Source organism: Pseudorasbora parva, chromosome 5 (genome assembly GCF_024679245.1).
Source record: "Pseudorasbora parva isolate DD20220531a chromosome 5, ASM2467924v1, whole genome shotgun sequence".
NCBI lineage: Eukaryota > Metazoa > Chordata > Actinopteri > Cypriniformes > Gobionidae > Pseudorasbora > Pseudorasbora parva.
In genome coordinates, this window is record NC_090176.1 from 10,644,665 (window position 1) to 10,661,741 (window position 17,077).

Here is a 17,077-nt window from a genome sequence, read left to right on the forward strand (position 1 = left end):
GGCGGGGTTTGGCGTCCCACGCTTGTACGCAGGTGGGCTAGTTTTGCGAAAACCCCGCTTTCCAGAGCTTGTGTGGCTGCCACCTTCTGGCGGCCCCTGGCCCCATCCTGGAGGATGTTGGGCCGGTGGGTAGCATATTTGTGAATATTTTTTGCCCTCTGCTCTGTGTCTTCTGCTCCACCTTTTAGGGCTCGGGTTGAGCTGCACTCGCAACCTGCGTGCTTCGTAATGGTTCGGTCGGATGCTCCCCTGGAAGCCGAAGCATTGCCATGGCTGACGCCCTAGCGTGAACGGTAGGCCGCTGCATGAAGGAAGAGCGGCCGCCCTGACGCAGGTGACGTAAGTTGTACTCCCCTCGCTTTGAGGGTCTAGGTACTTTCTGCTGAGTACACTGCTTTTGGCAATGTGTTTAGGCTATGTCTGTAGGCACTGCCGGATGGGACTGCGTCATCGCATGGAGGACCCCGTGAGCTCCGGGATGAAGCCAGCCCCGGGAGGGGCATGGGCTACCAGCTGGCTGTGAGCAGCCAGCTTGGGCAGTCCTGGCAGTGGACTCTGAGCAGGAGGCCTCAGCAGGCCTCCTTGCGGGTGAGTCGCGACATCGGGCCAATGTGCGCCTGGGAGGAATATCCCCGACGATGTCGGCTTCAGCAGTACCTCGTCGACAAGCAGGACCATCATGGCCTCCCTGGGGTGATTCCCCAGGTGGTAACTGGATGTCTAGGTCTTCGTCAGCCAAGCAGACAGCCACTGTCAGCCCGACTTGGAGCGGCCAGCATTCATCCGACCTGCCAGCGAGCATTCGTCGCTGGCATGGCTACAAGCCCAGTTAGTAGGCCTCCCTAGGCCTCCCTGAGGGCCTGCTGGGGTGCAGCAGGCCTTGCCGGGCTTCCCTTGAGGGGGTATTCCCGTGCTTCAGGTGTTAGACGGCAGGTAGTAGGCCTCACCAGGCCTCCCTGAGGGCCTGCTGTGGTAGCAGTAAGCCTCGTCTGGCTTCCCCCAAGGGGTCGTTCCTGGGCTTCAGTCACTGGATGATAGGTAGTAGGCCTCGCGGGGCCTCCCTGAGGGCCTGCTGGGATGCAGCAGGCCTCATCTGGCTTCCCCTGAGGGGGTACTCCAGGGAACTAGCGCTGGATAACAGTTCCTGGGCTCCAGTCACCAGATGGCAGGTAGCAGGCCTCACCAGGCCTCCCGGAGGGCCTGCTGGGTTGCAGCAGGCCTCATCTGGCTTCCCCTGAGGGGGTGGTCCAGGGCCTCGGCCACTGGGTGACAGGGATTAGGCCTCGCTAGGCCTCCCGGAGGGTGAGCCCCGGTTCCCGGTTCCTATGACAGTGAGCATGGTTGCTAGCCAGGGCGGCTAGCATGATCTGCTATCAGGTAGCAGGTCTCACCAGGCCTCCCTGAGGTCGTTCCCTGGTCTCAGTGCCGGCTACGAGTAGCCTGGCAAGTAGTAGGCCCTGCGGGGCCTCCCAGGGGGAATGAGTTCCTTGGATGGAGACACATAACTGGCTCAAGCTGACAGCTAGTGGTTCCTGCCATCAGGCTTCGGTCCTAGCCGGCAGCACCTGATGGCGGGCGCATACTCTAGCACGACGAGTTTATACTGCTGCTATGCGGTCCTTACAGGACAGGGACTTGCATAGGTTGCCTACAGCATGGTACCTACCAGGCAGGCTTAAGAGCTCCCCTCTTAGGAGGGTTGTCTGTGAGCTTACGGCCGCCTGGGCCTGGTCAGTTGGTCGTAGGCCCCTCGGGGCCTCCCTGTGAGATCAGCCTGTAGGCCTTCTCAGGCCTCCTGAGCACCCCTGTAATGTATGTGCTCGGTAGATCCTAGGATCGAGCAGCTGACTCCCCTCGCTAGCAAGGGTGGGAAAGCACTACGCTGAGCGCTGTTCTCCAGGATAGCCCGTCTCTGAGTTCCGGCCTGAGGGGACACTGCCAGTTCGCAGTCCCTCAGCTTGATGCCTCTCCAGAGGCGAGTTTCCAGAGGCTCTGTTGTTAACAGACTGGGCTGGCAGACGGAAGCGTCCCGCATAGTGACGCCAGGTCAAGCCTCCCTGGTGGCATTCGGTGAAGTTCTTCCCGAATAGTGACTGGCTGGGGCGCCCTCGGGTCCCCTAGCCACATTCCCTTAAAGGAACCCCTTCTGTCGAACAGGTTGGTTCCAGGCCTTTGAGCGGCCGGGGTAGGGTACATGAAGGTGCCCCAAGGCCACAGCTCGGGCTATGACCGTAGGGAATGCTGTCACTGACAGCCTAATGTGACCAGAGGGGGAGTGGTTCAGGCATTTCAGTTGAATTTGCTTGTCCTGACAGTTGTCACTGCCAGTAGGCATGCACTCCCCTCGGCATGGCGGCGTGGGTATATCGTTCCCCATAGCGTCAGCTGACGCAGCTCGAGTTCCCTTTCGAAAGGGAACGTCCCCGGTTACGAATGTAACCTTAGTTCCCTGAGAACAGGGAACGAGACGCTGCGTCACTTTTGCCATGCCTCGGGGCCTGCCTGCGAACAGTCCCTTCAGACGAAGAAGCTGGTGTCATGTTTGCAAGGCGCCCTTATATACTTCCTGGTCGCACCTTGATGACATCATAGGCTGTCGCCGGTCAATAGGATTGCTGTGGTTTGATAGTAGCTCAGACACCGGTCACGCTGGAGGCGTTCCCCATAGCGTCAGCTGACGCAGCGTCTCGTTCCCTGTTCTCAGGGAACTAAGGTTACATTCGTAACCGGGGACGTTTCTGTGTTATTTTATGGTTGCTAAAAAATAAAACCTGAAAAGAACGTTACCCGAACCTTATATTTCAGTGGTTCTCAAACTTTTTATACCAAGTACCACCTCAGAAAATATTTGGCTCTCCAAGGACCACCATAATGACCAACATAAAAATACAGTATAGCGTAGTAGCTCTAACTATTTAGCTACAGCTCTGCACAGTTAAAAAATTAGGCAGTTTATTCCAAATAAGAATAATTATTGTTGTCAGCCACTTAACCACTTAACATTGTAAATACACAGTTTGTACATTAACAGTGCACTGTGCTTACATACAGGTAGATAAAATAATTAAATAATGATTAAATTACAAATGTGCTGTACCTAAAACTTTATTTAAAACTGTACTGTACTTAAATGTGAAAAACTTTACTAAAATAAAGATTAAATTAAAATGTATTGTTTTAACATTAATTTATATTTTAAGTCCCTGTAAAGTCAAAATTAAATATTTGTTCTGAGTTTGTCACACCACAGAAAAATGTGTTATCAAAATCTTTAAGCAGCATTCTCTGCTTTCAAACACTGGGCCCGCTGGCTGTGCTGAAACCACGCCCACTTGCGGGAAAGCTGCAGTATGCACCCAAGACAACACTGGTGGGCATGTACTGCCAACGACGGCACCAGATGTTGGCGGGACGGGAGGATGAAGGCTGGGGCGAGAGATAGTCGGTTTGGCCCCATTCTGCAGTGAATTATCAATGAATCCCAGTTGTCTCAGATGAAAGTTTCTAAAACTATCCGGTATAAAATGGACACTGCAGAGGCAGGTGTTGGAGGTGATCAAGGATAGCTGTTCACAAAATTAATCTACCTTTTCCTGATATCATCGATTTTGTTTTATAAGCTTTTTTAATTTTGTAATTTACCACAACTAGATAATATGCATTTACATGACGAAGGCATAACTACCTAGCTAACTGTAGGCTTTAGTAACTAACGGTAGTGACAGTAACTTGCGATTGAACGTGCGAACTGATGCAGATGTGCTCTAGTTATTATAGTGTTGGGGGAATGGACAGGCTCAGTGGCTCCAGTGCATCATCGAGCCACCGTTTTTAGTCATACACAGTTCACAGTCTTTGTAACGTGTTTCAGCAATATATTTCTAATATTTATGTGTTTAGAAACAAAATTTAGAATTGCCTTAAAGGGGACTTTAAATTTGTGATTCCTCTGCGTACCACTAAAGGGAGCCTGAGTACCACTTTTGATTCCCCCAAAAAATAACCAAACGAACAAAAACTTAACGTGAACGCTCTTGCTGGGGTCCGGCCCACACCCGCCGGACGGACTCAATTCAGCTGTGGCGCGTATGGTCTGCGCAGCTGCCCCGGTTCGGCACCCAACCCGCCGAACGGACTCAATTCAGCTGTGGCGCGTATGGTCTGCGCAGCTGCCCCGGATCGGCGCCGCGCCCGCCGGACGGACTGCCATAGTTGAATCTACAGACAGGTCTGGCGCAAAGTTGGTGCAGATCTGCATAGTGAGTGTGACTGCTGCGCGAATCTGCTGATTCGAAAACGGATCTGGCACAGATGTAAATGCTGTCTGGGAAGCAAACAACACGCGCCAAAGAGGGAGCGTTTGGAGGTTTGAAATCAAACACTCACAATAAAGGTGGGGACGGAGGCGCACCCAATAGTAGTGTATTGTTTCATGCGCGCGAAAGTTGAAACCTCCGCATTGTTTCCGGAAGTACAGAGAACGGATTGTTGTGTTTTTGTGGTGTTTGGTTGAGATTTGGAATCGATCATTTTTGACAGATTTAATATGGAGAGTAAAAGCAACCTTAGTTTTTCTACTCCACTGAACAAAGGAGGACAAGCAGCCTCAAGCTCAAGCCCAGTTACTGTGAATGCCTTGATGAAGCAGCTGATCTCCGGCCAGAATGCTATATCTCGTCAGCTTACTACTTTAATATCTGCACAGCCTGAACGGGCTGATCTTCTCCAAGAGGCTCTCCAGCGTCTTTATTCTCTCGAGCAATAGTATGAGCAGCACGGACTAACTTACAGGAAGAGGCTAACAACACAGTGAAAAGATTTAAAAGGGCATGTAACGTGAGGTAAGTTCAGTTATTGTTATATAATGTGTCTGTAAACCAAAGTTGGCTTACAATTAACGTTAGCCTAATAACGTCATGTGTTTTGTCTCCAGCAGTTACTTTGATGGCCATCTTATTCAAACTTGAAAATATTGTGGTTCTTGCAGATTGTGAATCCGTTTAAACGCATTTTAATTTCAAACTTAACAGGAATCTGTAAGGTGCCTTTGTGTGAAACCCAATTCAGAGAACAGCCCACACAAATACGATCCACAAACTGGGTAAGACTGCTTATTGTATACTGTAAATGTTAGGTTAACCTACTTCTAACGTCATATGGATTTGAAATGCCAAAACTGAATTTCATTAATTATAACTGCAACTTTTCCCCCCAGAATAGTCATCACAACCTCGCTTTGACCATTTTCCTTTGAAGAATTAAGGACAACTTTTACAGAGGTAGACCCTGAATGTGTAAAAGGTAATCTTAAAGATTGTATTATTTTTTAAAGTAATTTTATATTAATATTTACCATGTGTGCTTTGTTTTGCTTACTTTTATTGGTATTACAATTATTCATGATTTATTTAGCAGGTTGCAAGACATATTGAGACACAACGGAGGAAGTATTCTGTGGCTCAGCCTGAAAAGGCCCAAAAAAAGACACACTATGAAGAACATGGCAAAGAACCGTCAAAGAAAGTGAAGGGTAAGTTAAGAAACTTGCTAAGCATTTATTTTCTCTTTAGGAGATATGATTTTGTCAATATTGTGATTAAACTTATACATTAAACCCAATACTTTGATCAAATCTGAGTGTGACATAACCATACTCATTAGTGAATAATGCAAATTGCATGTAAACAGGAGTGAAGAGTTCAGTGTCCCCTATCATCAGTGTCATGTGAGCACCTTCCACGATTAAGACCTTACTCTTAGAATGCATAGTTGCATTATTGTTGCACATGTAAACACAGTCTGTGTTTTAGTGGTTAAATTACTGTCATGTTTTGCAGTTGCTGGAGACCAGGTCCAGGGTTGTACAAGCTAACGCAGAAAGAGACCTGTGAGAGACCGCAACAATAGAGCAGATGTCTGATAAAGATGATGCTGTTGTTGATGGAAGGCCAGTGTGGATGATGAGGTCTCCACCAAACAGAACCACGGTTGTCTGCGCTCTGCCAAGTGCTACGAACCAGACTAGAGGCTGACCCACGCTACACGTCACATCATCAGTGCATCATTATAATGTATTTTTACAATGCTCTTTGGAAATGTTTCTACGTATGTATATTGTTTACTTAGAACATAAATTATATGCTTTTTTTTTCTTTTATTCCTTTACATCGCCGTCCTTTAAATAGAATTTGCTCACTTTTTTTCCCCCATTCATTTTATAATATATGTTTACAATGCTCTTTGGGAGTTTTTTTTTTTTTTTCACTTATTTTTATTGTTTACTTTTTTTTTTACATTTATGTATATTATATAACCTTTTTTTAACATTCTGGTTCTAATTTTATAATTTTTACATTTTTGCATTCTCATTTTATAATGTTACATTTTTTAGATACACTGTGTATTTATTTCTTTATATCGCCAACTTTTAAATATGTTGTGTTAATTTTATTTTTCATGCCTTTTTTACCCTTTCATTTTAACTTATGTTTATTTTATATAGTTATATTTATATTGTTTATTTGTTCCTTTTAGATGCCTTTATTTTTGTATTTTTTTTTTGTTCTTTACATTTTCATCCCTTTTAAAAACATTTTGTTCACTTGTTTTTGTTTCTCCATTCTATTCTTTTGCTTGTTTAAAAAGCTCTTGGTAATGTTTTATGTACCTTAATAAATATTCCATATTTTCCTAAATTGTTTTTTGTGTGTATTTTTCCTTTGGGGGGAGAGGGGGGTGGGGTTTATGGTGTATGAGCAGTATCTGCATAGCTGACCTATAACCAATCAAATCACTAAACTATAAGGCCTTGGGTGGGCTAAGTTTTAAAAGTAACCAATAAAATCACTTTACTGGGTTTTCAATGTGCCCTGTCCTCCAATAGCAGTTTGGGTTTTGGGAGTGGTTTTAAAAGAACAACCAATCCAGTTTGAGTTGAAAGGCCAATAGGGGATGGGAGGCAAAGCTGCTCAGAGGTGTGAAAATGTCTCCTGAAAAAACCTGATGGGATTACTTGCCATGGCAACAAATGGCTGTAGCATGGAAGTATACGGCCACAACATACATCCGATTTGGTATCATTCCGGATGTATACGGATATATACCGATCCATGGAATTTGACCTATCCGGCCAGTATACTCCCGGATTCTTCCGAATTTCAGCAGTGTATACAGGAGTATACGGGTCCGGATACACCTTTTTTCATGCAGTGTCTTAAAGGAAGACCCTACCTGCTTAGCTCAGCCCAGCCCTGCTTAGCTTCAGTGGGAAACCAGTCTTGGGCTACAGGGTGATATGGCTGCTGGCGTGATAAAAAGTGAGCAGCATGAGGAAGAGCAGCATGAGGCATTCTTAAAAATGTATTTAGTTTTGTATAAATTGTGTTAAAATTTTAATCGATGTTTCATCAACTAATTGCCTGTACATTAAATAAGAAGCAAACCAAGATCATCTGGAATGGATAGACGTGTGTAACTGAACTGTGTTTCCTCGGTCTTTGAGTAAGGCTGAAATTATAGCGTGTTTCTGTTTAACAACATTTATTGAATATATGTCTTAATTACAGTAGGCCTATTATGATATTATTTGTGGCTGCACTGGGGTCCGTTATTAAGAGGATAAAGTTACGCGACTGTCCTTATTATGTCATATTAACATCATAAGATCTTGTTATTATGAGAAAAGATGTTGATAAAACACATAACATCTCATTATTATGACACAATTGAGTGGGAAAATAATATATAGGCCTTATGTGGCAGTAATGCCTCACCGCACCAGGTGACCTGTAAATGTGGAAAAAACGTGTCCATTGCAGTTTTGAGAAAATGTCCTTTTTCGATTTTTTTTTTGCAATATATGGGAGTTTTTGTGAAATTAAAGCATTTCCATTGAGCATATTTTAATTCGCAGTTTCAATTTGCGCAATTTGATGGATAATGGAACGCGCCTATTGTTGTCAGTGGTGAATCTGACCAATCGTGGAACAGCTGAATCAGAGCTTGTGTAGCATGTCTCTCTTTATGAATGAGTCATCGAATCATTGGTTAACCCGAATGATTTACTTAAAATGCTAATTCATTAAGAAATTTTATCCTTGAAAAAATTTGCTCATGACTTAAAGGGGGGATAACACATAGTTTCATCTCATGTTAATCTTGAGTAGCCTACCTACAGAGTAGCATTGCATCCTTCATAACTCAAAAAAGTCTTTAGTTTTATTAGATTTATAAAAGAGAAATAAGCTTTACCGACTCTTTCCGAAAAAAGCCGAGCTCCATGAGGCTTGCAATGCGTGGCGCTAAAGAGTCACAAGCAAATGCACACACACACACACACACACACCACATCATCGCATCACCGACTCTCTATTTATTCCGGTTAAATCACAAAATAAAATGTACACAAACGTGTTCCTGCTCAGAATCACAGAACATTTTTTTAAGACTTGTATGGCTTAAGTAACATAAATTATGTCTCTTACTGAAATATGTATTAGAAAACCCATGAAAGATCTATGTTATTTAAAATATCCATTATATTTTTGGACAATGGGTGACACCATTTTGTTTGTCACTATATTTACTCCCTAATATAAACAACAACAACAAAAAAAACCGAATTTTCCATTTAAAATTGGATTGTTTTGACCCCTGCCACCCCACCCCAGTAGAATATCGAACTATTTACTTGAAAGTGATGAATCTGATCATGAACTTTGCTCATTTAGAAGACTTTGGGCGATGCCTTTTCTCATGAGTCCGTAGATTAGATGATTGGGTGAAACTCTTTCCACATGAAGAGCACTGGTATGGTTTCTCTCCAGTATGAACTCTCTGGTGTTTATCTAACCCACTGGACGTAGTGAAGGTCTTCTCACAGTCAAAGCATATATAAGGCTTCACACCAGTATGAATACTCTCATGGTTTTTTAAAGACGTAAGATGTGTAAAACACTTTCCACATAAAGAACAAACATGAGGCTTCACACCAGTATGAACATTAAGATGTGCTTTTAAACTTGATGCCCAAACAAATGTTTTATCACACTGATCACAGCTGAATGATCTCACTCCAGTGTGACGGCGAAGATGATCTTTGAGAGCCTTTTTGTGCCCAAAACTCTTTCCACATTGAGTGCATGTGAACGGTTTTTCTCCAGTGTGAATTCTCATGTGCTGGTTTAGGCGTCCTTTATTATTGAAACTCTTTCCACACTGAGTGCATGTGAACGGTTTTTCTCCAGTGTGAATTCTCATGTGCTCATTTAGGTGTCCTTTATGAATTAAACTTTTTCCACATTGAGTGCATGTGAATGGTTTTTCTCCGGTGTGATTTCTCATGTGCTGATTTAGCTGTCCTTTATGAACGAAACTCTTTCCACATTGAGTGCATGTGAACGGTTTTTCTCCGGTGTGAATTTTCATGTGCTGATTTAGGCGTCCTTTAAGAACGAAGCTCTTTCCACACTGAGTGCATGTGAACGGTTTTTCTCCGGTGTGAATTCTCATGTGCTGATTTAGGCGTCCTTTAAGAACGAAGCTCTTTCCACACTGAGTGCATGTGAACGGTTTTTCTCCAGTGTGAATTCTCATGTGCTGATTTAGGCGTCCTTTAAGAACGAAGCTCTTTCCACACTGAGTGCATGTGAACGTTTTTTCTCCGGTGTGAATTCTCATGTGCTCATTTAGGTTTCCTTTATGAATGAAACTCTTAACACACTGAGTGCATGTGTAAGGTCTCTCTCCAGTGTAAATTTGCATGTGTCTCTTAAACTCTGATTTATCTGTGAAACTCTTTCCACACTCAGAGCTTTTTCGAGCTTGTTTGTGTGTAAAAATCTTTTCAGTCTCTGAAACGACTGTGTTTACATTTTCATTTGAGAAATGATGAGGTTTTTGCTGCTTGTCCTCATTCACTTCCACCGAATCTAAAATAAACATTAAATTACCATAATTCAATATAAGAAGGAAAAATGAGAGAAAAATAAATATATGGTTCAGTCTTCCCTTACGAAACAAAAATATATTGCAATATACTAGAATTTATATTGCAATACATTAGAAAATATATTTCAATGTATCAGAAACTTCCTCATATATTTGAAAATATATAGCAATATATGGATGGACAACCTATGCTATATATTGATTCATATTGTAACAAAGTTCGATAATAGAAGGAAGGAAGAGGACACGGGGGTCGGCTGGACGGTTGATGCTTCTTTAATTATAGTCAAAACTTAGTATAACTTCAACAACACACTGCTGTGTGAATTCTCATAGACATTCGATCACTTCCGGGTCGGCACTTCCGGCTTCCGGCAACTCAGTCTCTGGGGTTTCGCAACAACCGTCCGATCTCTCTCTCTCTCTGGTCTCTGGTTCCGCCGAGGTTTTATACCCTCTCCGCGCTCATTACTAGAACAAGAGACAGGTGTTATTAATCTGCGTCCAACCCACTCACTTACCGCTCGTCCCGCGGCTCTCTCTCCCGCTGCAGACCTCGCTGAACCACGCCCCCCTTGCCACATACCCCCACCGCCCGACTCAGGCCGGGGAGCCGTCCGGCCTGCAGCCCCCCCCCCCCCCCATTTCTGGAGAGGAAATCGGCCACAGCCATCTGAGCACCCGGCCTGTGGACCACCTTGAACTTAAACGGCTGAAGAGCTAGATACCAACGGGTGATCCGCGCGTTGGTATCCTTCATGCGGTGGAGCCACTGGAGAGGAGCGTGGTCCGAACAGAGGGTGAACTCCCGCCCCAGGAGGTAGTAGCGGAGGGTGAGAACGGCCCACCTGATGGCCAGACACTCCTTCTCTATGGTGCTGTACTTAGCTTCCCTCTTGGAGAGCTTACGGCTAATGTACAGCACCGGCCGCTCTCCCCCCTCCACCTCCTGGGCCAGGACTGCGCCCAGCCCCCTGTCCGACGCGTCAGTCTGCAACAAGAAAGGGAGAGAAAAGTCAGGGGAGTGTAAGAGCGGCCCGCCACATAGAGCCGCCTTTACGCGGGTAAAAGCCTGTTGACACGGCTCCGTCCACTGGACCGTATCTGGTAGCCCCTTTTTAGTAATGTCAGTCAAAGGGCTGGTGAGGTCCGAATAATTTGGTATGAACCGTCTATAATATCCCGCCAGCCCCAAGAACTGCCTAACCTCCTTTTTGGTCTTGGGTCTCGGACAGGTTGCAATTGCTGCGGTCTTATCAATTTGGGGACGCACCTGTCCATGACCCAAGTGGAAGCCCAGATACCTTACTTCCACCCGCCCAATCGCACACTTCTTTGGGTTAGCCGTGAGCCCCGCTCCCCTCAGCGACCTCAAGACCGCCCTGACATGCTGCATATGCCGCTGCCAATCGTGACTGTAAATCACGATATCATCTAGATAGGCAGCAGCATATGCGGCATGGGGACGCAAAATCCTGTCCATGAGGCGCTGAAAGGTAGCGGGTGCCCCGAACAACCCGAAAGGAAGCGTGACAAATTGGTGCAATCCAAACGGCGTGGTGAAAGCTGTCTTTTCTTTGGACAATGGAGACAAGGGGATCTGCCAATAGCCCTTTGTTAAGTCCAGCGTCGAATAAAATCGAGCCGTGCCCAACCGATCAAGCAACTCGTCAACCCGCGGCATTGGATACGCGTCGAATTTCGACACAGCGTTCACCTTGCGGTAGTCCACACAGAACCTGACCGAGCCGTCTGTCTTGGGAACCAAAACTATCGGGCTCGCCCAGTCACTGTTGGACTCCTCGATTACTCCCATGTCGAGCATTGCGCCTAATTCTTCCTGAACTACCTTTTTCTTGTGTTCAGGCAAGCGATACGGCCGGCTGCGAACTACCACGCCCGGCTCGGTCTCGATATGGTGCTGAATCAAGTCGGTACGTCCCGGTAGGGGCGAGAACACGTCCGCGAACTCCGCCTGTAATTTTGATAAATCAGTGAGTTGTAACGGTGAGAGGTGATCTCCCCCAGGGGCCAGCGCGACTGATTGCGCTTTAATGCTCGCCTCTGGCCCGAGATCATCCTCTCCCCCGATCACCGTTGCCAACAACACTGATTCCACCTCATTCCATTTTTTTAGCAGGTTGAGGTGGTATATTTGACGTGCCCCGTTCCTATCGGATCGTATCACTTCATAATCGAGCTCTCCTACCTGTCGTGCGACCTCAAACGGCCCCTGCCACTTTGACATTAATTTTGATCTCGACGTAGGGAGTAGAACGAGCACTTTCTCTCCCGGTGTAAATTTGCGTAGTTTTGTACCCCTGTTATATGACCGGCTCTGGCGGTCCTGGGCTTGCAACAAATTCTCCCTCGATAGCCGCCCCAAAGTGTGGAGTTTTGTTCGCAAGTCCAGCACATACTGAATTTCGTTCTTGGCCAAAGAAGGCCCCTCCTCCCAAGTTTCTCGTAGGACGTCCAGCACCCCCCGTGGCTGTCGTCCGTAGAGAAGCTCGAAGGGGGAAAACCCCGTGGAGGCTTGCGGGACCTCCCGCACAGCAAATAAGAGGGGTTCTAACCACCGATCCCAATTTTTGGCGTCTTCCTGTACGAATTTACGGATCATGGATTTAAGAGTGCGATTAAATCGTTCGACCAAGCCGTCTGTTTGTGGGTGATAGACGCTTGTTCGAATGGATTTAATGCCCAATAATCCGTACAATTCGCTTAACGTGCGTGACATAAACGCCGTGCCTTGATCAGTGAGGATTTCTTTCGGAATCCCCACTCGGGAGATTAAACGAAACAGTGCGTCCGCAACACTCTTCGCAGAGATGTTGCGGAGAGCCACTGCTTCCGGATATCGTGTGGCGTAGTCCACGATAACTAGCGCAAAACGATGTCCGCGTGTGGATCGCTCTAATGGCCCGATGAGGTCCATCGCAATTCTCTCGAAGGGGACCTGCATTAATGGAAGGGGGCGCAATGGCGCTTTTGGGGCGGCCAGTGGGTTCACCAACTGACATTCAGGACAAGACGCGCACCACCTGCGCACGTTGTCATGAATGCCTGGCCAAAAAAATCGGGTCATTAAACGATTCAGCGTGGCCGCCTGTCCCAGGTGGCCCGCCATCGGGTTAGAGTGAGCCGCCTGGAAAAGCATTTCCCGGCGGCTCTTTGGCACTAACAATTGGGTTGTATCTACTTTTGTTTGAGTGTCTTGGGTCACTCGATACAACCGATCCTTTATTATGGCAAAATAAGGATAGGAGACCGGCAAGGCAGGTTGGAGAGACTGTCCGTCGATCGATCGGACCTGCTGAAAAGCGTTCTTAAGGGTTTCATCCTGGGACTGCTCCAGAGGAAAGTCATCGCGGTCCGAGAGAATTAGTCTCTCAATCCCGCTCGGTTCCTCTGGAGTTGTCGCCGAGGGTCCCGGTTCAGTCTCCCCAAGCTGTACTCGCACCGCCCCCTTCCTTGCCTTTTTCTCCCAAGCGGCATCCGCACACAACGATCCCAATAAAGCCGTAAAGGCGGGCCAATCCGTCCCCAGAATTAGCGGATGCCGGAGGTGTGGACTAACCGCCACCTCTACACTATGCTTTTGACCCCGAAACTGTATCGTGACTGGGACAACCGGATATTCCACCACATCCCCGTGCACACACCTCACCTTAACCATGCGGCTTGTATCCAATGCCCCAGGCTGCATCAGGCTTTGATGGATCGAGGTTTGGTTGCATCCTGAATCCACCAAGGCCTGATATGTACCCCCCTTGATACTTACAGGAATTTGGTACTCTCCTGCTTGATCGGGGGTGGTCCGCTGGACGTCCGGATCACCGCACCTCCAGCAGGCCAGCCCAGGCCTACCCGGTGCCCCTGCGGCGGGGAGTGGGTTGGAGAATGAGCGCGGGGAGGGTGTGGAACCAGAGCCATTGTCACCCCCCACCCCCAGGAGCTCCGCCCCCCTGGGCGGAGCCCGCGAATTCCCGGATGGTCCAGGGCCTGGAGGACGGGACCTAGGGAGAGGGATAGGGCGAGAGGGAGATACAGAGGGGGGAGAGAGAGAGCGAGAGGTTAGAAGGGGTTCGCCGACCCCCGGGCACGCCACCAGGTGGTCCTCCGCCAAGTGGATGGCCGTCTCCAGCGACGTGGGCCGGTGGCACTGGACCCAATCGGCAGTTTTCCTGGGGAGCCGAGCGATGAGCTGCTCCAGCACCACCAGATCGACGATATGGTCCACGTCGCTTCCACCGGCCAATAGCCATTTGCGGCACGCGTCCCGGAGCTGTTGGGCCACCGCGAAGGGTCGGTCGGCCTCACCCCACTCCAGCGAGCGGAACCGCTGACGATGCTGCTCGGGGGTCCGGCCGACCCGCTGGATGATGGCCCTCTTCAGGTCTTCATACTCCAGGAGGTTCGCCACCGGCAGTTGTTGGGCGGCCGCCTGGGCTTCTCCGGTCAGCAGAGGTATGAGATGCACCGGCCACTGTGCCCGGGGCCACCCGCAGGCCTCCGCGGCCTTCTGAAAGAGGTCTATGAAAGCCTCGGGATCGTCCTGTGGCCCCATCTTGTGTAGGGGCACGTGGACCGGTGTGCTGGCGAGCCCGGCGGCTTCGGTGCGAACCTCCCGGTCGAACCAGCTCCGGAACCTCTCGCGGTCCTCTTGCTGGCCGCGGACAATGGCCTCGAAGCGGCGCTCCTGGTCTGCCCGCATGTCCAGCATGGACTGATGTTGTTCCTGATGGAGGGCCGCGAGAGCGGTGATGATGTCCGCAAACGGCGAGGCGGAGGGCGTCGGTGTTGTCATGGCGGCGGCGCGGTCCTACTTCCTTCCCGGGTTTCGGCACCAGTGTAACAAAGTTCGATAATAGAAGGAAGGAAGAGGACACGGGGGTCGGCTGGACGGTTGATGCTTCTTTAATTATAGTCAAAACTTAGTATAACTTCAACAACACACTGCTGTGTGAATTCTCATAGACATTCGATCACTTCCGGGTCGGCACTTCCGGCTTCCGGCAACTCAGTCTCTGGGGTTTCGCAACAACCGTCCGATCTCTCTCTCTCTCTGGTCTCTGGTTCCGCCGAGGTTTTATACCCTCTCCGCGCTCATTACTAGAACAAGAGACAGGTGTTATTAATCTGCGTCCAACCCACTCACTTACCGCTCGTCCCGCGGCTCTCTCTCCCGCTGCAGACCTCGCTGAACCACGCCCCCCTTGCCACACATATATTAAAATACATTGATATACAAACAAAACTGAATTATTTCATGTATGTTTATTGAAACAAAGTATTTTTTGTGAGTTAAGCAAGCTCCTGCATATGTTTACAGAGGTTGATTAACAATAGCCCAAATCAGATGGTGTATGACATTCAATATATTTTCTATATTTAGAAAATATTTCTATTAGGGCCGGGACTTTAACGCGTTAATTAAGATTAATTAATTACGTGACTTTAACGCATTAATTACGTGACTTTAACGCGTTAATTAATTACGCAAAAAAAAAAATTTTTTACCACACTTATTTTTGCACCGCGGAACGTTTTTCAATGAATGAGTTTCCACGGACCAATTATACTGGAACACCAACAAGCGCTCCGGAGTCACGACAACAACGAACCATGTGAACATGAACGAAGCTATGGAACGAAGAAGCTGATGAGACCGCTTTGCTTGGCCCCGTGGATGGGAAATTTTGTTTAAAAAAACGAAAGAATGGAAGCGTCGTCAAGAGCATGGTTGTGTGCAAGCTATACAACAAGGAATTCGCGTATCACCGCAGCACATTGAGCCTCAAATATCACAAAAATGCTTTTGCTAAACTGGCAAACATGCACTGGTCTGCTGGACTGAAATAAATAAACAATATTTTGTTGATTAAGCTTATGTATTCAGTCATTATTCAATGGTATACTAAAAATACATGTGAAAAATTACTTCTCATTGTTCTCAGGTCAAATATTTATATGCAATTAAAATGCGATTAATTAATTACAAAGCCTCTAATTAATTAGATTAATTTTTTTAATCGAGTCGTGGCCCTAATTTCTATATTATATTTTAATCTGTTATATTTTAAAATATAGGACAGACAGTGTACATTAGATTATTTCATATTTACCATGTATACAATATATATGATAATTATATACTATGTAATATAAATCAATATATTTAAGACATATGTTCCCATATAAATCTGATTATATTATCCAGTACATTGAGGTATATTATCTCATATAATTTTACATATATATTTACATATATATACAATGACTTCCAATATATAATTTCATATATTGTAGGATATATTTCAATATACATAGCAATATATTGAATAGTATAATGATATGTATTTATTCAATATATGAAAACGGCAATAATTGCAGTATTGTCCCATATATTGCAATATATAACTTGCATATATAATATATTATTATATAATATATCATATGATATATTACCATGTAAATTTCACAATATATGGAGACACATGAAATATATTGTCAACTAATATATTGAGAAATATATTGTCAACTAATATATTGAGAAATATATTTTTGTTGCGTAAGGGTTAATTTAGCACAAATCCAGTTTACTACGGAGTCTAATAAACTAAGCAAAAAAGAAGCGTCCCCTTTTCAAGATACTATATTTTAAAGATACATTTGAAAAATCCAAATAAGATTTAGAGATCTTTATTTAAATAATGTTTCTTCATGCATGTTCAATGAACCATAAACAATTATTGCAATTGTAATGGTAGTCACTGTGCAAGTAAACCTCACTCATCTGTCCTGTCAAGAAACGCTCTAGCGACTGACACTAGAGTTACAGCCTTTAGCCTCCTTGTTAGAGCGTCCGACTCTCATGCTGGCCTGACCTGGATTCGAGTCCTGCTTGAGGCGGGCGGCTCGAACAAGAGGGGTTACACAATGCACCTGTGGAAGATTCTTTAAAGGGATAGTTTACTCCAAAATTTAAATTCTGTCACACATTTTCCCAAATATCTTCTTTTGTGTTCAGCAGAACAAAGATATTTATACAGGTTTGGAACAACTTGTGAGTAAATGAAGACAGAATTTTCATGATTGAGTGAGCTAACCCTTTAAGACAATCCAC

The 17,077-nt window shown here is 46.1% G+C and overlaps 1 protein-coding gene and 1 long non-coding RNA gene across 2 annotated transcripts in view; one reads left to right on the forward strand and one right to left on the reverse strand.

The window, feature by feature from the left end:
- Positions 1–17,077, reverse strand: part of LOC137075830 (zinc finger protein 850-like) — a 188,540-nt gene that overhangs the window by 89,773 nt on the left and 81,690 nt on the right. The window contains exon 5 of the mRNA XM_067444782.1: positions 8,757–9,768. Within this exon, the coding sequence (XP_067300883.1) occupies positions 8,757–9,768 (1,012 nt within the window). The remainder of the gene's footprint in view (positions 1–8,756; positions 9,769–17,077) is intronic.
- LOC137075065 (uncharacterized) lies at positions 4,493–6,202 on the forward strand. Its single transcript, XR_010904985.1, has 4 exons — positions 4,493–5,101; positions 5,216–5,301; positions 5,413–5,530; positions 5,838–6,202. It is a non-coding gene; the product is annotated as an uncharacterized lncRNA (long non-coding RNA).